A 26,113-nucleotide genomic window follows, 5' to 3' on the forward strand; every position below is an offset into this window, starting at 1 on the left:
AGCTCGCTACCAGTTTAAGAAGGCTTCCGTATCAGTTTGCTATGAGCTCGCTACCAGTTTAAGAAGGGTTGCGTACCAGTTTGCTATGAGCTCGCTACCAGTTTAAGAAGGCTTCCGTATCAGTTTGCTATGAATTCGCTACCAGTTTAAGAAGGGTTGCGTACCAGTTTGCTATGAGTTCGCTACCAGTTTAAGAAGGGTTGCGTACCAGTTTGCTATGAGCTCGCTACCAGTTTAAGAAGGGTTGCGTACCAGTTTGCTATGAGCTCGCTACCAGTTTAAGAAGGGTTGCGTACCAGTTTGCTATGGGTTTGTTACATGTTTGCTATGTGTTCCGTACCAGTTTAAGAACGGATTTTGAGCCAGTTTAAAACTCACACTAAGAAAGATATTTAGGAAATTGAGAAAAGATAAAATATAACTAAATTGATTTTAAAAAACATGAAATTATGCTAATAAAAATTTTAAAATAATATTAATTATTATTTTATCCACCTTTCTATTATTCGATACAAAACGAAATTTATCAAAAAAAATCAATTGCTTTTCACCACGAAACCCTTTAAGTTAATTAGTGAATTAAACGGAAGGTTTGAAACGAAATCCGATAATTGTATTTGAAAATAATGAGACACTTGATAAACATCGGGGCGGTTTCTAGTCACCGTTAGAATTTTCCTCTTTAAAACCCCCAATAGTGTACTTTAAGGGACACCATTAGGCTAAATTATCTCTCGGGCTTATTCTCCATCCAATATTAGATTCGAATATTTCTTTTTAGCCTATCCACTCTTTATTTCGGCTCTTTTAAAAGTTTTTTAATTTTAACTTTAAATTCTGGAAGAAGTATTCTGTATTCTAATTTAGAAACGACCTTTTTCGAACAAATATAGTTTTAGACTCCATACATCACATACTTTTCGCCTTCACGTTAAATGACCTATTTTACATAAGCTTAAAGCGAAGGAAGAACAGAAGACAGAACTAATGTTTCGCTAGTGAATTTTAATCCACTACCGACGAAACGTATTAAAGCAGTTTCAACCACGTTTAGGAAACTAAAGTACATTTTTAAATAGGGCTTTACAACTATATATTTTCTATTCTGAAATATAACTTAATCGGCTTACCTTATGATCGTCTGAAAAAGGGATTTCTTATTGCATTTTAAGAATCAGTATATTAAAAATGTAGTAAGATCGACTTGGGATTCCCTCGAGAAAAACCACGCCTTTTTGCTTCTCGGTACATATATTATCTGTTACCCGAACTCATTCCAGTTAAACTGTAGTAGTTTTAGCTATATCGATCAAAAATATTAAATGTTTTATTTTTAATATTGAAAATGCAATTCGAATAGCCTTTTCAAAAATAATGTTTTGGTATAAATTTATTAAATTTCACCAATTACAAAATAAATATTGTAAAGGCGACGAAGCAAATAGTACAATATGCTGTTTATATAAAACCATTAAATAGGTTAAGTTCGCGCTATAAAACGCGATGGAGGAACGTGAGGGCTAAACAGTCTGTGCTCAATGAAGCCACGTTTGCAATCGTACAAGTTTCCCTCAACGAGTTATCTAGGGCAAACTTAACAAGCTTAAAGTTTCGCTAATGACCCAAAAATTCGATTTTCAGTTTATATATCGTCCAAATTGTGTATGTATTAATAGCGAAAATGCGTCAGAAATTCACTATAAAACAGCGTGTAATGGAAAGTGAAATCTCTCGTTCTTAATTTATAACAAAAGCGAACCTTTCGTCGTTGTGCCTTTGCGCTAATTCCTTTTGAATTATGGATTGCGTTTGCCTATTCTTAATGATATAGCGTAAAAGCGCTTGCCAACTACGAAATGTCCTTAAAGTCAACAGGCAAAATATTATTAGAATATATATAAAACTTTCCGGACGAGCCAGCTGAACCGTATCAATTGGTTGAAAAGACCATTTAGAATTATACGACTCTCTAAATTTAAATATACAAATGTGGTATTTTCTCCATAGACTATTCTTATTTACGCCTAGTTCACATTTGGTAAAATTCTAGATGTAATATACTATAGCTTAATTTAATTTGGAAGTATATTTAAATAAATAAAGAATCTTCCTAAGACCCAAGTATGCAGATGGCGTTAGTGTAGATCCAACCCTTTATATTAACTTCACCCTGAGCATTCGTGTATGGCGTGTGGAACATTTCTACAGGCGCACTGCTGCGATGACGTTTGTGGCGCCAAACCAGGAAGTGAACGTTTCATTAAAGAAAGAAGTGCTTTAGCTTATTCACTAAAAAAAAAGGTTCAATTATGGAAAATTTCATCAATTTAATTTTTTTTCGTCAATTTTGATAAATGTTTTCTAGTTTTTGCATTTTAAAAAATATTAATTTTTTGGAAATATTACCAAGGGGGCAACGCGAACATTAAGGTTTGGGTTCGTGTGGTAGGTAAAAAAAGGACTTTGTAAACTAATGGAGGTAACCAGCGTAAAAAAGTAAACTTAAACCGTATTTAAAGTCCCTGCTGCTTGGTTTTGCGCTTGTTGCAGCCTAGTTCCAGGGGCTAGTAGGCCACACTTTGAAGCTCTCTGGCGCTATTTTAAGTCATCGTAGGTAACATTTTTGCATAACTTTTTGGAACACTAAAGGTCGGGGATGGTTAATTATTATCCCTGATTAAATTGATTTTTTTCGGGGAAAAAATGTAAACAAAGAAATTTACCGGTTAATATTTCGGGAAATGATTAAAAAACTTGTATTATTCGTAAAATTTGAGCTTTTTATCGAAAAAAACGTCGTTTTTTCGATTAATTTTACAAATTGATCAAAAAATTAATCGGATAATACAGAAATATCAATTACTTGATCAAAACGTTTTACGAATAATTTTGAGAGCTTTATCTATTGAAAAAAAGTTAACCATCCCCGACCTCTACTTTTAACTCATCGTAGGAAAATGGGGAATAAACAGGCATACTTCTCAACTCACCCCCTACAACTCCTTAACATTTTTGCATAACTTTTTGGAACACCCTCTATAACAAATTTCGATTCCATTTTTTTCAAAAAATATTTCTTAGAGATTGTCGCTTGGGCTTTGAGATTGGATGTGGAGTATAACACGTTCGAAGGGACGGTGTATAAGTAGAACTAATAGCGCGCGATGGGAATAGTGTCCTTGTACGCGAATGTCCAGGGTCCGCGCAACGATCGGAGCAAATCAGGCAACAGGCGATTTATGGCGGCCATTTTCAGGGATACAGCGGACGTTGGGCTCGGCCCTGGACAGGGCGGCAGCTCTTATCACCGAGCGCCTGGGGCCATCACCAATATTTTAGATTCCTCTATCGGCGCTCTCGCAGCCTCCGCGTGACTCCGAGATACTCGATCCCGACCTATATCCGTGAAGATTGCCAGAGGCTATCTCGAGCTTTTCAATACGGCCGTGATCAACCCATACTCGGACCCATTTTGGACGCTAAAAAATCATTATCTACTTTACCCTTACCCTCGCCTTATACCGTAGTGTACGATGAATCTCTACTCAGTTCGGTATACCGTTAAGCCTTTGTTGCTTTTTTGTTCGTTTTTATGGTACACTAAATATATTCTTTGGGTTTTTTTATTACTTAGTTCGAGAATTTAGACCGTATCTTCTCGTTGGATTTATATTTATTATAATTGATTTTGCTTTGAGAGCATTTGTAATTCGCTTTAAACGTAGTTTATTTTATATGTACCATGGGCGTTCTAACGGTTTCAAATAAAACGCTTAATGGGGAACGGCCAAGCTTTTCCAAATATGGCCTTATTTCCGTATCAAAAGATTAACAAGACGTTCAATATAATAACACGTACCTTTTTTTGTCTTGAAAAAATAGCTTTTGGCCCAAAAAGTTGAAACGAAAAATAACGCCAGGTGTTTGGGTTTGAATTTTCGCCGCCATCTTAGGGGCTGCCGCCCGCGCCCCTAACCCCGTATGAGCGATTGGCGAACTATCCTAACTTTTAAAATCGCGCAATTTAGGCTTAGGTCTCTTATAACTGGAACGCACCGCGCGTGCAAAATAATTTTTTGCGTCTTCAGCAGCGCGCGCTTATACGTTGTTTTTCCGTCTCACCGACTTCTCACCAGGTGTCGCGGCGGACGCGCGTTTTTCGATTTCCCGAAATTTCTTTATTTTATTAAAAATTAACCACTCAATATTTTTTGATGCGGTTTTCACCATAAATTTTAGTTTTTAATGGGCTATAGGGCTATCTAACTGGTTAAAGCGTTATCAAAGTTGGTCGTGGGTAAACCCTATTCGCGACCGAAACGAGTCTAGGTGGCGTAACGGCGCTAGCTTCTCCGAGGTAGCGCCTATGACCTAGCGTCTACTACAGACAAATTAAAAATCATAAGAACGGATTTTTTTTAAATAAAATTATCAAAATATAAGCAAACGATGAAAAAATTATATTAAAATGCCAGTATCATTATTTATAAAGTAAAATTTACTAATATCGATGGCGAAAAATGAATAGCCGCAATAGCGTCTGCTTTAGCCACTACCTATCTAGGTTTCAATGGCGAACCAATGGGGCGTAGCTTTAGTTTTCGGTTGCGAATTAACTACGTGCGAGGCAGTTATTTCGAATTTAGGGTACGTAGTTATATTATTAACATCATTTTTTGCGTCGACATATCTTCGTTAGGCCTAAAACGTTTTTCGCGTCTACGCTCTGAAAACTAACCCTCACACGTCCAAGCTCTATGTAAGAATACGTCCAAGCAAATCGCTGAATGTGTTTTATTGAATCGTCTATTACCCGATTAACAACTAAATAGAGTGGCTCAATATTAGCACCCAAATGTCTGAATTTAAAACAACACGAAAATGACAATAATCATTAATTATGTAAAGAATTCTCTCGCGCAAGAAACACGAAAAAATATATAGGTATATTTCCTTCTTATTTATTGCTCGATTCGTATAAAACCTTTTGGTATAAACCGACTCATAATGTCATAATTATCATGGTACCCAAAACGGGTCGAATAAAAGCGAAGAACATAATGAATGTATAGCATGCGGTGTGGCGTTTATAAATAATCCATAGTGGCAATAATTCATCCAAGAAAAGAGGGTGAGTAATCTTATTTATTTTGCCTTTGGTTTTTGGGCATTCCCCCCTTCGTAGTTACACCTGTGTCCGCGTATAGTTCTTCTTTGTCACGATTGTTCGAGTCGAGTTTCGAGGGGTCGAAATACGGCGCTCTACAACGATATCGATTGGAAAGTGCAACGTATACAGGTCTCTGGTGAAATCTTTTTACAGCCCGCAGTTTTGGCGTGCTTTAAACAATGTTTCTTTCCGAGATCGCCTTTTTAAAACGTCGCGAAAGGCTGAGGCAAATCTTGTATTTGGTACTGTACATTTTGTGATTTTCTAATAATTATTTTTACTGATATTTTAATTGTTTATGGATATTATGTATTGTATATTTAGCATTTTTATTTATATTGTATATTATGTATTTTTGTTTGTATAGTATATTAGGCATTTTTATTCACATTGTATATTATGTATCTTTATTTCCATTGTATATTATGTATCTTTATTTACATTGTATATTATGTATCTTTAATTGCATTGTATATTATGTATTTTTCTTTGTATTGCATATTATGTATTTGCATTATATATTATGTATTTGAATTTCTATTGAATATTATGTATTTGAATTTCAATTGAATATTATGTATTTGAATTACTATTGAATATTATCTATTTGAATTTATATTGAATATTATCTATTTGAATTTCTATTGAATATTATGTATTTGAATTTTCCCGTGCATTAACCAAACATTTTGCTAATACTTGCTTAAAAATTATAAATTAACTTTACTGGTCCATTTTTTAAATGTGTTGTTGTATTGTGATCCGCCCTGTTACAATATGATGGCTTTGGACCTTTACCTAAAACGTTTTTAAAGTGGTTTTAGTAAAACATTGGAGGGGTAAAAACTCACCCCGGTAAAATAATAATTTCAGCCCCCAAAATAGGCGTGACTTCTGGAGATCGCCAACTTCCCAATTTGCCGGTTTCAGTTTCCCGGGAAATGATTTCTGTGTAGCGCAAATGATGTGCAGCGTGTGCTACAGATGCTAGATGCCATTACAGCACTTAAAGCAGTCGCCGAGCACTTTAATTGAGTTTTCGGCATTAAAAATTCCCTCTTTACCTCTATACAATAACATTGTAAGTAGATACATGCTGCATATAACGGGTTTTCATTTCCATTTTGATATACTACCTTAAATAAATAAATAAAGTTATTCCTACATTCACCTAGCTTATACGGATACCTCTATTGTCACAAAAGTAACAAAAAAACTTTTTTCATGTATACATTTAACAATAAGTAACAAAATAGACAAAGGTACGACACGTCCTTTTCGTTGGGATTTCAGAGTAGAATTTGCTAGTTAATTTCTGGTTTTAAGCCTGATTTAAAAATTTTGGAACTGATTTTCGCCCAGATTTTGGAATTTCAGAGCAGGATTTTGTTGTTAATTTCTGATTTTAAGCCTGATTTCAAGATTTTTAACTTGATTTTCGCCCAGATTTTGGAATTTCAGGGTAGGATTTTGTTGTTAATTTCTGATTTTAAGCCTGATTTCAAGATTTTGGACCTGATTTTCGCCCAGATTTTGGAATTTCAGAGCAGGATTTTGTGGTTAATTTCTGATTTTAAGCCTGATATCAAGATTTTGGACCTGATTTTCGCCCAGATTTTGGAATTTCAGAGTAGAATTTTCTTGTCAATTTCTATTTTTTAGCCTTATTTCAATATTTTGGACCTGATTTTCGCCCAGATTTTGGGATTTCAGAGCATGATTTTCGTGTTGTTCCTACTTTTTCAATACTGATTTCGAGATTTTTTAACTGAGATTTGGGATTTTTAAGTTGATTTCCCGATTTACAAAATCGTTTTTCTCAAGAGTGTACGGGATTTTTACGAATGTTGGACCCCTCGCAAAAAACTGACAACTTTTCACTCATATTTATTTGTTATCAAACTAAACTGGCATTAATTTTACCAACGGGGAGCGTACGAAGGAGGACTCTGACGTGTTTCCTCTTCCGGGACTTATGTTACCTAATAAAAAATAATCATAAAAATTACCGTAAAAAAATTCTTAACTAGCATATCAAATATTGGTTTTTTATAACATATAATCTGGAAAATTTGTAACTTAAACCTGAATCTGAATAAATGCTTGCCTGATGTCTACAGGTAGGTTTAACAAAAATAATAAAAAAATTAAAAAAGTATAAAGTTAAATTAATAAACCCTACAAATATAAAGTAATTATAAAACTGAAGAAATACTCGGAAAAATAGGTCTTCTAGAATGAAACTCAATCGCAAAATTAGGATCAAAGAGATCTTCGATCGAGTAAAAACAAATTAAATTTTTTTAGGTTTTTTCCACGTTTTTATTATGGACTTTTCCGCTTTTTCGCGTAATTTAACTGCATTATAGTTCATAGTAGGGTTTATTAACTTTAATATCAAGTATAAACTGATCAAGATTAAGACTTTTAAATTTCAACTCCACTTGAGTCAATATGATTACGAAAGGTAAATTTAACCGCCTCAGTAAATACACTGTTGGTAATCCTTCAGTAATGAGAGCCGCCAAAATAGCTCGGGTTTCGTAAAATATCCAGAAATCAATAAAAACCTTTCTTCCTTGGATGCCCAACAGGAAGAGATATTTTCGTTTTAAAAAAAAACCCGCAGAGATAGGTGCCGTCCATACCTGTCGATTTTTTTGCAGGAAATTTATTCAGAACTTTCTTCCTGCTGGGTATATAGAACTTCGGCTTTCAAATCCAAGCCGAATTTTTGCCTATTTCAGCTGTATTTTTTCCAGCGAAGGCTTATAACTTTTGATGATTCCTTTGGTAACATTCTGAGAACGACTCCAGAAAGTTATCGATTTCTTTTTTTTTTTTGGTAATAGGATTGAAAAATCTGAATTTTATCTCTTCTCTCTTCTGTTTGTCCGCGAAGATCACCGATTTTACGTATTCATTTATTTATAATCTTGTTTCCGAATCGATGAGCTAAGATCTGATAAATGGGGAATTCCCGATTTCGCTTCCTGCCTTCGATAGACGCTTCGATAAAACCAATTCAGCGATTCGCTAGGAAGTATTACACGGAGCTTGGACGCGGAAGTTACTCTTTATATGGCCCTTGCCACTTAGACTTAAAGCGGTACCAGAAATAAGGGTTGACTTTCAAACGGGTCAAAACGCTGCAACTGAAAAGTGGTCTTAGAACTAACGGCGATTGTTGACCTAAGCAAGTTGGCAAGCCAAAATATACCTCTAATCGGAAGAGTTTTTAATTTTTAGTGAAGCGTAACTGTATCCGTGGTTCTGCGGTAGAACGCTCACCTGTCGTGCAAGAGGGCTCGGGTTCGAGTCCCGGCCGATTAAAAAATTATACTACACCTAATGACAAAAAGAGGGCGCTTTTGGAAAAACATTTCCCTGATCCTAAGAAACTGGGTACGCAGTGATTACGCTTTGCCCCGAAAATGCGTTCGCAGGCCTGACAGACAGACAGACTGCCTGACTGACAGACAAACAGACACGGTGGTTGTATAACCCCTCCTAGGGTACAAAGTCCCCTCGGAGAGGTAAAAATCCACGTTAAGCATAATATTTTTGCGTCGACGCTGACTGTCGTAGATCCGACTGGTTCTAGCTTGAGTATGAATTGTATAGTTGGCTTCTTTGGCTAGACAAGGTAATCTAGTAACCGAAATATTTGGTTATAATATCATAAGCCCTAATAGAGTCAAAGACTGGGAGCTGAGAGCTTCACCGTCGATAGTAAATTAGATTTTGTCATCAGCCTCGTTCTATGTAGAACTCGGTGGATGGTCAATAACGAAATTTAGGGTTACGCGTGAGGTCATCGATTCTACGGTTGAGAGGGGTCACACTACTTTCCCCATTCGCGGCTTTCACGTTAAGTTAATATCAGAAGTAAATTAAGCTTCTTTACTGAAACTGGAGGCTGAGGGCGCTCACCTAATTTCACATTTCCGCCTAAATGTTTGATTGAATCTTTGAATAAAACAAGCTATACCAAATGGTTTTTCGATTTAGAACATATTCCTTCAGTATTGAACGGAATGACGTCATCACAGGAAGAAAATCTCCCCCTAGCGAGGCGCTGTCAAAGGCTACGTGTGACGCGGGAGCAAGCGGACGCAATACGGTGACGAAGCCCGTAATGCAGTCTGTCTTATGAATAGCTCTCAGTAAAGCTTTTGCATGTGACGAATAGGAAGTGTCACACTTATGTAACAATATTTAACACTTATGGTATGACGTTATCTATTCTCCCTACGCGTGTTTAACTTTTATTTTTCATTAATATTGTATTTTCATTCTTGATATATTATTTAAATAACATCAATAATGAAATATATTCAACTTTAAATATATTTTACCATGAGCCATAGTATAGCCATAAGTAAAATAATTATTACGGTATACTGCCTTCTCCAGAAATGATTTTTTAAATTATGATAGTCTGTTTTTGATAATGATCATATAACGAATGTCTACTCTAACCAGCTAAAACTTCCGCGTTGAGTTTGAAACTTCTCTCCTCTGGTTAAAGGGGTACCCCCCTGAGTTCTTCCGTTTCCCATTTGGCTCGCGTGACTTGAAGGCCTTGCCACTATCCTCCTACCCCCATAGGTGTAACCCGGTCCCCTATTTAAAGGCGTTAAAGGTCGCTAGATGACTTGGGCCTGAAGTGGTATCTTGGGTGCTGATTATTCTTAGTAATATAACCGTAATAGTTCAATGTCTTCGTACATTTTTCCATAAATGAAATATTTGGCCCCAAATTGGCGACCGTTGTGACTAAAGCTACGAAGTGATACTACTTATTTAGCTTTGTGGTTTATTTACTTCCGTTATTACGGTCTATAATGGAATAAACCCTTTTCCTAAATCTCTCTAGAAACCTCGTCAACAATTGATTTTCAAAAGCGAAAGATTTCAATGATGGTTGTATAATACCAAATAAATAGTTATTTCTCAACCGCTAATAAATAACGTTCCGCGGTAATCCGAAACCAAACACAAATTGACGCGTTAAAAACGATTTAAGCCCCCTTCGGTAGAAAGTAATCCCGAATAACTCAAAGGGTCCTTCTCCAAGCTCCAGTTACCATTAAACGGCCATCAGAATAATCTTTTCTCGATCGAAACTGGGACGAAATCGAATAGAATCTTCCTGATCAAGATGAAGAGACAAAACTGGCCTTTTTATCGAAGAAGGAACTAGAACCTTTTTGTAGAATCATTTTTAGTAAGCCTCGGTTTTTTGTATTTTTCATATAGCACCGAAGATGAGGCGACCCCTGTCAAATCGGCGTTAACGCGAAAAGCCATATTCAGAGGGTGCAGGTAGAGACACTATTTTCATTGATTTCCATTACTCTTCGTTCGGTTCTTTTTCGCGTCCATCACTAGAGGATACCTAATCCTTAAGACGAGCTCCTACCGCGTAATAAGAGTCCGGAAAAAGCGAAGGGATTTTTATATTTCCACTTTATGATAGAGACGCAAAAATTCTAGCGAGCAAACTACTTGAACACGAGGAATTTGAGTGATTGGCACTTCCGAGAGCGCTTCTTATTATTCCAGAGATGATATAGCGTGGCGTATATCGATCATATAGACACCCGTTAGGCCTCGGCTTGTTTTTTAAGTTAGTCTCGGTTGATTCCGGCGTAGTAGGGATTGATGTATCGGCTTCGACACCGGCTCCACCTGTGGGGTTAAATTGCGACCGCCGCTTGGAAGAAGCGAAGCGTTATGCAAGTGCCTCTTTTGCATAGAAAGACCGTTTCCGGATGGCTGCGGAAAATCGTCTCTAGGATATTGTCTCCGCGGGGTTTCAGTCACTTTCTGGACTTCAGAGGGCCAAGCTTTTCTTCTTTTAAAAAGGAGAGGGGAATTTCACGTCTGACTGATTTTTGTTATTGCTTTTCGATCTGTCTTAGTTCGGGAGTTCGATAGATCTGCCTAAAAAAGTCCATTCCGCCTTGGGCCTTGTAGAAGTCCTTTATTTTTACTTAACTACGACTAGGGTTTGGTGTAATTGAAAATTACCGTACGTTGGGAAGTTTTAACTGAGGCTTTCAAAGGTAATGTCACTTTTGTTTTTGTGAAACCTAAAAAGGCTGTTCTAATAATCTTATTGGCTAACGTAGATATTATCATTGGGACTATGGAAAAAGGAAAAAAAGTTATATGAACCGTAAAACGTTTCGATTTTATGTAACGTTTCCTTTGAGATCGACAAGCAGGATTGGCTGATTTAAATCAACTTCATTTTAATCACGATTTTAATCAATGATTTTTTTCATAATATATATATATATATTATATAGTATATATATATATTATATAGTATATATAGTATACTATATATAGTATTTTGAAAAATAAAAACTTCGCCAATTGCTATAATTTAGGTTTAAATATAATCTTTATTGTATTTCCCTGCTAATGTTGCATTGGATTCTACCTGTGGCTGGGGATTACGCCGAATTTGTTTTGTAAAAGTACCAAAATAGGTTTTAAAAAATAAAAAATTTCTATATGATTATTAGCTTACATTTAACAAATTCATTATACATATTAGTCTTTAAAAATTAAAACATATTTGATTTAGGTAAAATTATTATACTAAATTATATAAAACTTTGAAATTTTAATTAAAATCAAATAAATCAAAAAAATCAATAAAAATCCGATTTAAATAAAAATAAATCGATTTATTTGATTTTTTTTAAATAAAAAAAATTGCCCACCCTGTCGACAAGGATAATGTCACAATTAAATACAATCTTTTCAGTCCCTAATACCTTCAAACTGGAAAAAGGACTTTAATATCTGATTTCAATGTATTTAGTCTTATCAAGAAGAATGACCACGACTAAAATGGTAATGTAGCGCCATCTGGATGTTTAAAAACTAGGATATCTTCCTTATTGAATGACCTAACTTCAAATCCCGGATGCCACGGGTAAATATTATTTTAATAACCGCTTTTAAAATTGTCTATATAAATTGTGTACACATAATATTTTTTAAAAACGTTTAACTAATTAGGATTAAAGGTTATTGCCCTTAGCCCTAATTTACTATTGGGAAATTAAATAGCTGGTCAGCTAACCCATTTTTTCATTGGTGGCAATAGCTTAAACCCGCAAGTGTTTACAATGATATTGTCGCAATCTAATCGGTGGCTGAGCTTAATAATTTCCCTCATTAGAACAAAATAATGAAATTGATTAACAAATAAAATCTTTAGTTTATAACGCTTTTAAAAAACATTTACATATTGAAATTCAATTATACAGATTTTATAGTAAATATAATACATTTTAAAATGTGTTCAGCATCCCCGGTTTGTATCTGGATTATCATAAGTCTATAATATTGTTCCATAAGTTTGTCCGTTGGGAAATATTTTATTGAGAGATAGTAACGGAGTGACGTCATCACAAGAAGAAAATCTCCCCCTAGCGAGGCGCTCTCAAAGACTACGTGTGACGAGTTAGTAAGCCCATATTATAGTCTGTCTTTTGAATAGCTCTCAGTAAAACGTTTGTATGTGAAAAATAGGAAGTGTCGAACTTATGCTACAATATTATACACTTATGGAATTATATAATAAAAACAATATATTATTTTTGCAGCATCTAGATGGCATTACGTTCAGTTAATAGGGCGTGGTCATTCTGAAAAGTATAAGCTTGTTTCCTCAGATCAATATCCTTAGGGATCTAAGTACGTTCTTGGTAATATTTATTCAGACGTTTGCTCAGCGGAGCCAGGCAACAATTCGGCTTTCTCTGTTTCAAACCGTCTTATTCTTACAAGGTTTGAATAAGAAATCAACCCTTTTCCCCAGCCTTTCATATTCTGCCACTGACACGAACCCATTTTTGTCTTTCTTAGCAGTTCACCTTCTTATCGCTTTTTTCTTGTCATCTGGGACGATCCAAACTGTCTAAGTTCAACCTTTCAACGTAGAAGTTCGACGCGAGGCGGAGAGCTAGTCTACAATCTGGCAGAACTGCTTTCCGGAGTTTTGTGAATTATTCGTTTATTTTCGTCTGTCAACGGGTTAATACGGACCTTCGCTGATGTCCTCTGTTTCTCGATCCTTTAGTATTAGTTCTCTACAGATTATCTAGTCTAGACGAATATTCATAAACATATATTAATGTGGTTTAACTTATTCGTTGTCGTGGTGGAACTTGTTTGGATGTCGTTTAATTTATGTAAAAAGGGGATGGTTTATTATCCAAATTTTATTGCGGAAATATTACGGCTTAGGCAACTTAAAAAATATCTAGTTAATTAAATATAAAAGAATTGAAGATTGTAACAAAATTAACCTCGAGACTTTATGCATCTCATTAACGAATCACAAGTACTATATAAAATTATTTTGGATAAATGACGACATGTGTGTGAATTTTGTTGCAGGACGAAACCCGGTCACTTACAAATTTGAGGAATTTCGATATATCACCTAACCATAACCCAGTAGAATGTATTTTTCGATAGAGCAAAGATAATATAGAACTCCGTACCCTAGATTCGAATTTTTAGAGTTTTCTGATTGACGGTTTTGTAACGAAGCTATTACTCAGTTCCGAAAAAATGGCCTCCATCGGTCGCTGTATTGTCCTATAATGACCATCTTTGATGACGAGCTGTCGCACGAACAAGGCGTCATCAAAGTTGGCCGTGGTTTTTTTTTAATAATCAGCTAGGCTAATACCCAAGGCACCAACTTCGACTTTTAAAGCCATTAATTCAGATGGCCGGGTTACAAATGCGTAGGAGGGTGGTGACAAGCCCTGCAAGCCACGCGAGCCAACAGCTCCCTACACTCACTATTACCGTTAACCTCAACAAGTTTTTATGGAATTAGAAACTCAATTGCTCGGGGGAAAACCCCTTAAACCAGTGGGGAGAGAACTTGAAAACCAGTGCCACAAACTGGGATCGAACCCGGCTCCTCTTGCTGCAAATCGAAATTGCTAACCACTCCACCACCCCACATCTAAATTTGGCTACCAGGGTAACTTTGGATCGTTTTTTCCCGAAATTCCGGTACGAAGTGGGTAAATGCTACGCGCGAGGCAGATATTTCGAATCTAATGTACAAGGATAGAAGCGAAGATTCTATCGTAACTGCTTCAATAGCGTTTAGCTACTTGTTTTTGGAACTCCAAAAAAATTAGCTCCATAATTACCATGGTAACCAACTATAGATAAGACCACGGCCAACTTTGATGACGCGCTGTTCACTCAACGGCTGGTCATCAAATTTGGCCGTGATAGGACAAAACAGCGACCGAGGGTGGCTGATTTTTCGGAGGTCACGTGCCAGAAGTGGGTAAACGCTTCGTTACAAAACCGTCAATCAGAAAGCTCTCAGAATCCGAATCTAGGGTACGAAGTTCTATATTATCTTTGATAGAAGCCACCTGCAAACGATTTTCGGCGATCGTTTCTAAGCCTATGCTTCACTAGCTATAGTCGTCCAATTCTCATATTTTAGTGTCTTCGCGAGGGAAAAATGGCAGACTTTCGATCGGGCCAAGATATATATATTCGCGGCACTCCATTTGGCTCGAAAAGGTCCCGATATAAAAACCCCGAATAAAAAAGAAGTACATTAAATAGAAATTTCACCTCGTTGGGAATTCTTTCCGCTAGGGCCTCGTGTCTTATCAACTGAGGGAAATATACCCTTTTTACCGAACGCGCGCGGCAGATGCTCGCTCGTGTATTCTTTCAATTTCAATATCATTCTCCGACTACTTCAGCGTGGAATATCTTTGGGGCATACGAGGCAGAAATTCAATATTTGAAAGGAAACTGCTCGGAACTCGCTCCTGGTGTGTGCGTTTTGAAGTCGGTATTATGAGGTGCCGTTTTTTTTGCCACGTCTGGTTTTTAAGATTATCAACTGAACAGGGGCTGATGGAATTGTGTAGGTTCGTTGACTCGAATCGATTGATGAGATGGATGTCGTAAAGAAACAAAAACGTCAAAATTCGTCGTCATTTGTCACTTTCAAGTTCGTTGGACGATGTACACTAACTCGAAGTTTCGACTTTATTCGCGACCGAAAACTATGGATACGCCCTCATTCGGCAGCAGATGGAAGCATAAACGGTACTAACAATCAAAGCTGTAAATCGCGCTGAAATATATAAAAATATATAATATTTTCCTCAGAAGTTACTAGTTTTATTATTAGAATACAACACAGAACGTCATAGACCCCAGATGTATTTATTTTCGGCTCTAGCAGACACTACACATACAAGAAGTGGCGGGAAAACTAAGACACCGCATCGCCACCTAGAGCTGTTTCGGTCGCGAATAGTCTTCGAGCTTAGGAAATATCGGCCTAAACTAAATATGTGAAGAAATAGCAGACACCTTTTGAATTTCTAGGTTTTCCGGTTGAGCTTTTAGCTGTTGCGCAGATATAATTTTGAACGAGCAGACAGCTTTCTTATATTTAATTTAAAACTCGGTTGGTAGACGGCGATACTTATGAACAAAATTTAAACTATGCACGAAGCCTTAGATAGAGGTCGGGGACGGTTAATTATTATCCATGATTAAATTGATTTTTTTCGGGAAAAAATTTAAACAAATAAATTTACCGGTTAATATTTCGGAAAATGATTAAAAAACATGTATTATTCGTAAAATTGGAGCTTTTTATCGAAAAAAAAGTCTTTTTTCCGATTAATTTTACAAATTTATCAAAAAATTAATCGGATAATACAGAAATATAAATTACTTGATCAAAACGTTTTACGAATAATTTTGAGAGCTTTAGCTATTGAATAAAAGTTAACCATCCCCGACCTCTACCTATAGTGTTAAAATAGTTGAGAAAAGAGCTCTAGAAGTTTGAACGACAGCTGTTCGTTTTGAAAGCCGTTTAAAATTAATCAATCGAAATGGTGGCTAACAAAAATCTTCTACGTGAGCGTTCAACAACCGTACCACAAAATCGTTTAAATATTTCGGTGTGGGCGTCAATTAGTTTCTCCCCTTCAGTGTAGGCCTTAACATTCAAAATAATTTTACTTTATTTTAGTTACATTTCAATAAAAAGTAATACTAATTTAAACTAAATACCTGTTGTATAATGGTTCACTTTTTATGAAAAAAAAACGTTTACATTCATTAGCTTTTGAAGTTTCGACCCAATAAAAATGTTAGTTTCCCCATGGATAGTAGATTTTAAAGGATCGGTAAAAAGCCTGGTTTTTAGCCCCCTTAAACTAATCACACTGGGAGTCGGCCAAGGTTATTTGAAAAAAAACAACAAGAATCGCTAAGAGTGGACGATACTGTTCGAAAAAAGAAAAAAGATAAACACCAAGTACATTTTTACGCTAAAAGGTTTTTTTTTCTTCAAGTTTTTATAGCTTAAATATGATATACTAAATATCAGTTGATAGTTTTTATTGAATTAAAAAACCAAAATTAAAAATTACTAAAATATAAAGCGCAAAAAATTACGTAACAATATCAACCGCGTTAGATTGCCATTTTGAAATTTTAAGATCACGTGGTACAAACGACCTTGCAAGACTCCCTCGGAGTCTCTCGAGCTGATTGATACGCGGGGAGAAATAAAATGCACTGTGGAAGGGTATCGAAAACCTGTCCTCTTAATTTACTGTCCATGGTTTCCCATCACAATAAACCTTTTGGGAGGGAAATGGACGTTATTTCTATTTCCTCCAAGAGGCGGATTTTGGAAGCTGATTAATAAGCTTCGTGCGTAGTTTAAATTTTGCTCATAAGTATCGCCGTCTACCGACCGAGTTTTAAATTGAATATATGAAAGCTGTCTGCTAGTTCAAAATTATCTCTGCACAACAGCTGAAAGTGTCAACCAAAAAACATAGAAATTCAAAAGTCGTCTGCTATTTCTTCACATACTTAGTTCACGAATATTAAGGCAGATGGCACTATATTTCCTAAGCTAGAATTGGTGAGAATGGGGAAAGCAGACGATATTTTAATACGGTTTCCATCAGGGTTGGACATAAGGCACTAGTCACAGCATTTGACTTCTAAAATTAATCGAAATCTGGGGGCTCACTAGTCAATTTGACAAGTGAAAAGTGTTACCTAAATATTCATAAACAATGGTGAATATGACTTATTATAAATTCAGCATTCATCAATCTATTTTTTTTTAAATCACATCATGTAACTCTAGTGTTAATAAACTCCTATTTTAATTGTACCGGGTAAAGCAAAATGTTTGCTGTCCCTCTTATTTTTATACCCCCATTAGTCAGTGACTATTAAAATAAATTAAGATAGGAGGCTCACTAGTCAGGCTGACTACTAAATAAAATATAATTATGTCCAATCCTGGTTTCCATGCATTTTTTGCTCTAATTTATTTATTTATTTAATACCAAAACATTATGGCAACCCTATTTTCCAGTCATTGAAGAACAGTTTTGAAAAGCATTTTTTTACGTAAAAGAACGATAAATGTTTGGAAACTGTTAAATATCGTCTGTTCCTCCTATTATATTCATCAGCTTCGAAAATCCGATACTTGGAATAACGTCCTTTGCAACCCAACTTTCGGTTCGTAAGCTAACTACAGTAATACATTGATAGATTATTAGATTTAAGCCAGTGCTGTACAATCAATACTTAAGTCAAACCAAGTCAACTTTCCGTATTGTTGGTTTATTTTTTCGAAATGCCAAAACGGCGTGAGGCGATCATTGACGCAAACCAATTCAGTTAAGCCTAATATTGGTTTTTCGTGTCGATGCAAAAATCCCAGTTAGGCCTAACACCACTTTCTCGTTATCACCGTCGGGTTGTTTTTGCCAGCCCTTGCAAAGGAAATATAAAGAGTAGGTTGCACATCCAAGCTCTATATTTATTAATATTTCCTAGCGAATTGGTAAATGGGTTTTAATTAAGCGGCTATTTAAACCTTTTTTTAGTTTAGTCTACGTTCAGCAAGCGCTATTTAAAAAAGTTCAAGTTTAATGTTTTTATTGTAACCCGGCCACCTGTTTAAAGGCCTTAAAAGTCGCCGATGACTTGGGCCTAAGGTGGTGCCTTGGGTATCATTATTTTTATTATTTAGGTTCCAGGCAAAATTTAGATTACTGGACTTTACGATTAAATCAATATTTCTGACTTTAAGAATGCGTCATATTTATGGCTAATATTTCGTGTTTAAATTAAAATAATTAATATCACCAAACATCAGCAAAAAATCGGGAGACAATTACGGTAATTTGTTCTTCGATTAACACCATCAATATTAAATTGAGATGAGACTAAATGAAAAGAAGCGTTACTGACTTTAAATAATTTTTTATATCGAACATCGTTGTTGATCAAACTTCTAGAGCGTTTTGCTTAAACTCCCTATTTAATATCTGTAAACTCGCGAGGAAATCCTAAAGAAAAAGTTATTCATTTTTTACGTATTTATCTGCGCATAAGCTCTTACCGAAAACATGATAATATTAGCGAATAAGTAATAATTAAATAATTATTATGGACTAATCTACTTATTCGCTAATTTTATCATCCTTTACAATGCAGTCCATAGGTAGTTCCAGTTAACTTAACTTACCGAAAACATTCTGTTTCTGTACGATAGTTAACCTTTAAATTTAATTCAAACGATATACCTTATTAATTTATCGAAAATGTAAAAACAAACACTAGATATTGTAGGATCGAACTTAGACAGCGCTATTACTAAATTTCGCGAAGCGCACTTATCCAATATAAATCCCACGAGAAATCACCAAAAATTGAGCACCTTAACCAATACCAAATTAACTCCACTTCGTGCCAGTTTCGCTAGTGTGGTACAATAGCTGTTACGCGTAATTTCCATCGTTATTTTCTCAACATAAACCATGCTCTACCTCTACAGAAAATACACGCTAAGTAAAAGGATTCCCACATTGAAACACAGCGTACCTCTGTTGCCCATCGGCCTGGCCAGCCAGCGGACGAAAAACAATTTTACAAATGCACCGTTGTTTTTGTTTGGGGAGAGTCCGCAACCAGGGAATAATCTTACTCTATACGGAACTGGCTGCTCCTTTTACGATCCAGGTACGCGTAAAAGCATCATTATAGTAAAAGATATACACATATAAACAGAAAGCTCCCAAAAAAGTACAGCCAACCAACACGAAGAGAAGTCACGGGGAAAAGGCCAAAACTAGGAAGAGAATTCGACAAAAGGAACAGGAACGTTACCTCTTCTCCGGGAAAAAGATTAGCAGTCTGTTTCTTCCACTCGGCGGCGTTGGCAATCCGGGAGTTCCTGTCTCCTCTGAGGTAGCGTCCCAACTCTACCGTCACCGGCGAGGCTTTAAAGACTGTCCCTTTGCGGTTTTTGAACGTGGCCTGTTCCGATACCGACAGAGCCAACATCGTTAGCTTCGACGAAAATCCGATCTACCACTTTTGTTTTTCCTGACAAATTTCTATTCCGTTCAATTCGCGTGTTTTACTCGCTACGAATACTAAGTACGAGATTCATCTTTATCCCGCTAGGCGTCGCGTTTCTCCCCGATGTCACGTTCTCTCTTTGTTGAGTGTTCGCGATCTGAGCCGACTGTGTCGAATGCGAGTCGGAGGACTCCGCGGTCGAACTAAATGAGCGTCGGCTCCCGAATCAGCCGAGTCTACTCCTGGAAGGGCGACCGCTCCTTCGTATCCCCACTAAAACCCTTCGTTTTCATTGGCTGAGGATTCGCTTTCCCCCTTTCCCCGATCGAAGGAACGCTAAGAGTTTTAACCCCACTTTCGCCCCTTCCAGCCAGTGACCGGAGAGCGAGATGCGGCTCGATATAAAGTTCGTGTTTTCATTCTACTTCGCAACGCCTTTTACAGCACCAAGTTCGCGTATTTTCCTGATTGTCAACGTTGAACTGCTAGATCATGTGGTGGTTTTTGTATTGTTTCTCTATGGGCTATTCGGAATTTATAAAGGCTATTCCGACTTCTGCATGCACTTTGAACTAATAAATTATGTTGGGATTTTTGTATTCTTTCTCTATGAACTTATCGGAGTTTAAGAAGGCTATTCCGACGTCTGCATGCAACTTTGTACTGGCAAATTGGGTTGGGATTTTTGTATTATTTCTCTCTGAGCTTATCGGAGTTTAAGAAGGCTATTCTGACGTCTGCAAGCAACTTTGTACTGGCAAATTGGGTTGGGATTTTTTTATTATTTCTCTCTGAGCTTATCGGAGTTTAAGAAGGCTATTCCGACGTCTGCAAGCAACTTTGAACTGACTAATTTGGTTGGGATTTTTGTATTCTTTCTCTATGAACTTATCGGAGTTTAAGAAGGCTATTCCGACGTCTGCATGCAACTTTGAACTGGCAAATTGGGTTGGGATTTTTGTATTCTTTCTCTTTGGGGCGTGATTCTACTCTTATCGTTAGCTACTTAACGAAAATAATTATTCGTTAGCTAATATAATTTCAATGGAGCCAACGAAAATTTTCTTTCGTTAACTCCTAGCGATAAGAGTAGAATCACGCCCCTGAGCTTATCGGAGTTTAAGAAGGCTATTCCGACGTCTGCATGCAACTTTGAACTGGCAAATTGGGTTGGGATTTTTGTATTCTTTCTCTATGAGCTTATTGGATTTTAAGAAGGCTATTCCGACGTCTGCTTGCAACTTTGAACTGGCAAATTGAGTTGGGATTTTTGTATTCTTTCTCTATGAGCTTATTGGATTTTAAGAAGGCTATTCCGACGTCTGCATGCAACTTTGAACTGGCAAATTGGGTTGGGATTTTTGTATTCTTTCTCTATGAGCTTATTGGATTTTAAGAAGGCTATTCCGACGTCTGCTTGCAACTTTGAACTGGCAAATTGAGTTGGGATTTTTGTATTCTTTCTCTATGAGCTTATTGGATTTTAAGAAGGCTATTCCGACGTCTGCATGCAACTTTGAACTGGCAAATTGGGTTGGGATTTTGGTATTTTTTCTCTATGAGCTTATTGGATTTTAAGAAGGCTATTCCGACGTCTGCAAGCAACTTTGAACTGACTAATTTGGTTGGGATTTTTGTATTCTTTCTCTATGAACTTATCGGAGTTTAAGAAGGCTATTCCGACGTCTGCATGCAACTTTGAACTGGCAAATTGGGTTGGGATTTTTGTATTCTTTCTCTTTGGGGCGTGATTCTACTCTTATCGTTAGCTACTTAACGAAAATAATTATTCGTTAGCTAATATAATTTCAATGGAGCCAACGAAAATTTTCTTTCGTTAACTCCTAGCGATAAGAGTAGAATCACGCCCCTGAGCTTATCGGAGTTTAAGAAGGCTATTCCGACGTCTGCATGCAACTTTGAACTGGCAAATTGGGTTGGGATTTTTGTATTCTTTCTCTATGAGCTTATTGGATTTTAAGAAGGCTATTCCGACGTCTGCTTGCAACTTTGAACTGGCAAATTGGGTTGGGATTTTTGTATTCTTTCTCTATGAGCTTATTGGATTTTAAGAAGGCTATTCCGACGTCTGCTTGCAACTTTGAACTGGCAAATTGAGTTGGGATTTTCATATTCTTTCTCTATGAGCTTATTGGATTTTAAGAAGGCTATTCCGACGTCTGCATGCAACTTTGAACTGGCAAATTGAGTTGGGATTTTTGTATTCTTTCTCTATGAGCTTATTGGATTTTAAGAAGGCTATTCCGACGTCTGCTTGCAACTTTGAACTGGCAAATTGAGTTGGGATTTTTGTATTCTTTCTCTCTGAGCTTATCGGAGTTTAAGAAGGCTATTCCGACGTCTGCATGCAACTTTGAACTGGCAAATTGGGTTGGGATTTTTGTATTCTTTCTCTATGAGCTTATTGGATTTTAAGAAGGCTATTCCGACGTCTGCATGCAACTTTGAACTGGCAAATTGAGTTGGGATTTTCATATTCTTTCTCTATGAGCTTATTGGATTTTAAGAAGGCTATTCCGACGTCTGCATGCAACTTTGAACTGGCAAATTGGGTTGGGATTTTGGTATTTTTTCTCTATGAGCTTGTCGTAGTTTAAGAACGTTATTCCGATGTCTGCATGCAACTTTGATCTAAGAAATTGTGTTGGGATTTTGTATTATTTATCTAATAGTTTAAGAAGGCTTTTCCGACGTCTGCATGCAACTCTGAACTGGCAAATTTTGTTGGGATTTTGGTATTATTTCTCTATGAGCTTGTCGTAGTTTAAGAACGTTATTCCGATGTCTGCATGCAACTTTGATCTAAGAAATTGTGTTGGGATTTTTGTATTCTTTCTCTGTGAGCTTATCGGAGTTTAAGAAGGCTATTCCGACGTCTGCATGCAACTTTGAACTGGAAAATTGGGTTGGGATTTTTGTATTCTTTCTCTATGAACTTATCGGAGGTTAAGAAGGCTATTCCGACGTCTCCATGCAACTTTGAACTGGCAAATTGGGTTGGGATTTTTGTATTATTTCTCTATGAGCTTATCGGAGTTTAAGAACGTTATTCCGATATCTGCATGCAACTTTGAACTAAGAAATTTGGTTGTGATTTTGTATTCTTTATTTAATGGAGTTTAAGCTATTCCGACGTCTGCATGCAATTTTGAACTGGCAAATCACAGTACTTAGAGTTGGGCAATGGTCGGTATTATATTTCTTAACTCTTCAAAATGCGTTTAATCAGAAATGGGAATATTGGAAATTGGCGGGAAAGTGAAAACTATATTTAATGGAATTTGGAAAGCTGGAAAAAATATTTAAATGGAAATTCCAACGGAAATGGACGCAAATGATAACGCTTCTGCTTCAAATACAGCGCTCCTGTGATACCCTCTATCCTTAGAGCTGGTAAAATCAGGGGGTAGAAAAGTACGCGAAATGCGTTGTCTCATGCGATTCCCTAGTGGGAGAGGTGGGGGTGGAAGTTTAGTCTGAAATGTTTCAGCGGGTTCGTCTGCTTCGATATCTGGACCTCGTTCGGGCCTCGGGCTAAAACAACCCAAATCTAAAAAGGCGAATGGTTAGTATTACAATGTTAATTATCATCAATGTAGTCATAAATTATTTGTTTTAAATGTAATTTCAGGGGTAAACTTTAAAAACGGTTCAAAATTAATATCTTTACCCAATGAAGAGATTGAATCTCCTAATTTACCTTTTGTAAAAATAAGTTTTAAATGCTTAATTTCAAATGTTTTTCTATATTTTTATTCTTTTTAAACAGCTTTGCAAATCCAATAAAAATGATGACAAATGAAACATTCCATTACCAACGTATTAATAAACTTCGCTACAATTTCAATTTAACCCAACTTATGATTAAAGATGACTTGAGATAGTTCTTACAACTATTGAATTGGCGAGATTTTCCCATATTAAGTTTACACCTTGGTAAAATAAACCTTAGTTTAATATTATATCTGGTTAATGTAACTTAAAACAAATACCTTTTAAATCCAATCAGTAAAATAAAGAAAATTTACGATTCAAATCAAACTTGGTCGAACCCTCGGGCCTCGTCCTCCAGTCCTGATTTTTTTTGTTTAGCCTGCCAGCAGCCAGCACCGACCGCGGATACGAGATTTAAAACTGAACCGAACTGAATTTTTCAGACTTTTTACCCCCACGCTATTACATTGCCCCCCGCAACTAGGGAATCACATGGTTAGACGGGAGCCCGTAGGAATCTCGCCGCTTTTCCAATCTAGGGTACGTAGTCTAGATTATCTTTGGTAAAATGCAGAATTTTTAATGCTACAAGAAATCATGGGGCAGAATACCCACAAATGTCGAATTGCGATTGTGGGTAAAGATAATATTTTTGGCATTTGAGTTTTCTGTGGAGTTTATTATCATCAAACTATCCTTTCGGAGTAAGGATTTAGTTTGATAATCAGTGTAATAATATCACAATGGACAAGAAAGGTCACAGTTAGAAAACGTTCATAGCCGAGGCTACAAGTGTTTAGGTCAGCCATGAGATTAAGACACCTATGGTGCTCAATTGATTATTTAAATCACATGATCAGGTGGTGTTTTCCTCGTGATCTGCTACGTTAAATAATGTCACGGAGGTCGTTTCAAAACGCGGCATAGCTACGACGTATGCCTACGACGCTATGAGCAAGCAAGCACCGAATGCAAGTGTGTCTCATATTCCGATAAGTTCCGTTATCTGAAGCGAGTTAATAATTACGATAGATTATCCTAGCTTATTTACGATCAGATTTGATCAGGTCAGTTGATTAGGGTAAAAATTCAAACCAGATAGTTCAAGCCCGAAACTAATGCAAATTCATCGTAAACCGACAGACAAATTAAATTTATTTAATTCCCTAAATTTAGATCATATTAAAACCGAGACGGCCTTCAAAAAATTGGCACGTGAATTTGTACTGAACTTTAATTAATTTTTATCGTCTTTTCAATTTTGTTGTTTTTGATTGATATTGTTTTTCATTCTTTTGTAACCAGTTTTTATACATATGAAACCCGGGCTTAAAAGTCTGCTAAAGACTTAGCCCTTAACCTATTTATGTACTTTGACAAAAGGGACCATTAAAATATTATTATTATTATTATTATTATTTCAGTTATAACGACTTTACATATCCTCAAATAAATTCCTTTCGAAATTTTAAAATAAATGAATCTGATGATATGAATAATAGCAGAACAGTTAATCGATTACTTGACATAATAAATCAATTGCAATTAGAACTCGGATTGCTGGTGGATAAAAATATAAATTATTAACCTGATCTGGCTTACTGACCTTCAGATATCTGAAAAATACTATTTAAACCACTTGATCAGTGGACCTCTGAAAGCACTATTCTAAATGCTTATCTCCAGTGGATTCTCTTTTGTGGAAAATCCAGTGGTCGCATCTAAAAGCTTTCTACACGAGTTAGTTCTTTCGTGGCGAACCGAATCAGATACGTAACTGCACTGATTAAATTAAAAGGATTTTGCCCCGAACACGCTCTCTGATGCGCAAATTAGCCTCGCATGCAGATGCGTAATCACACTGTTCACATTCGTTGGGATTCTGGCTGGAATGTATTCTTTGTGGACAATGAAATGTGCTTTCTTGTTTGTTGCGTACACGCACTCTGCGCACTAAGCTACTCATTTTGCCGGTTTAACGATTAAAGGCCCAAAGAATCATTTGAATAATTCGAAACCAATAGGCGCTTAAATACATCATCCTTCAAGGAAATCGCCAAGAAGTTATATTTCCGAGAGCCAGGACCCGCAAGGTATTGTTTATATAGTGCTTCTGGAAATAATGGAAACTTTTCTCCTGTAAACAGAACGTCGTGTTTTATTTCAAAAAAGCTACCATGTTGTTGCCATACAGATGAAAAATTTCCATTATTTTAACAAGCACTATATAAACAGTGACTTGCAGGTCCTGGCTCTCGGAAATATTACTTCTGGGCGATTTCCTTGGAGGATGATTTATTGAAGCGTCTATTTCACGTGACACCTTCTCGATCCGACCAATTAAATGCTAACCGAAATTCATTACGAAGTTCTGTTAAAAAAAGTCTCTTCAAATATAGGAATTTGTCTCGCTAATATAACGTTAAGTTCTGTACTTCTAATTATTGATGAAAACCACTTTAAAATGACTAAGCAATATAAAAAATTCCAATATTATAAATAACATAAGTAACATAAGAACAATAAGTATGACACTTCCTATTGTATTAATACTAATTTCCTGACTGAACCTTTTTTGGACACTGACATTATCGCGAAACTCCAACTTGGGACTCGCACTCGAACTGAGTATCGTGTTATCATCCTTAGTAGTAGTTTAAATCGCCTTAGACATAGTTAGACACTAGGGGGCTCTGTACTGATAACTAAATCTAGATTGAGGGGAAGTTAAAGATTAATTCGGGCTAAACTTAAACCCCAAAA

The 26,113-nt window shown here is 36.4% G+C and overlaps 2 protein-coding genes across 2 annotated transcripts in view; both read right to left on the reverse strand.

The window, feature by feature from the left end:
• The window catches only part of LOC149925659 (uncharacterized), a 113,917-nt gene extending 94,148 nt beyond the window's left edge, over window positions 1-19,769 (reverse strand). Inside the window, exon 1 of the mRNA XM_090160272.1 lies at window positions 19,421-19,769. Within this exon, the coding sequence (XP_090016398.1) occupies window positions 19,421-19,597 (177 nt within the window). The 5' untranslated portion in view covers window positions 19,598-19,769. The remainder of the gene's footprint in view (window positions 1-19,420) is intronic.
• Window positions 19,770-25,595: 5,826 nt separating this feature from the next.
• The window catches only part of LOC149925660 (solute carrier family 35 member G1-like), a 57,440-nt gene continuing 56,922 nt past the window's right edge, over window positions 25,596-26,113 (reverse strand). The window contains exon 4 of the transcript XR_016476957.1: window positions 25,596-25,666. The gene's annotated coding sequence lies outside the window, so the exon portion shown is untranslated. The remainder of the gene's footprint in view (window positions 25,667-26,113) is intronic.

The sequence above is a fragment of the Leiobunum rupestre genome, chromosome 10 (assembly GCF_980474605.1).
Source record: "Leiobunum rupestre chromosome 10, qqLeiRupe1.1.hap1, whole genome shotgun sequence".
NCBI lineage: Eukaryota > Metazoa > Arthropoda > Arachnida > Opiliones > Sclerosomatidae > Leiobunum > Leiobunum rupestre.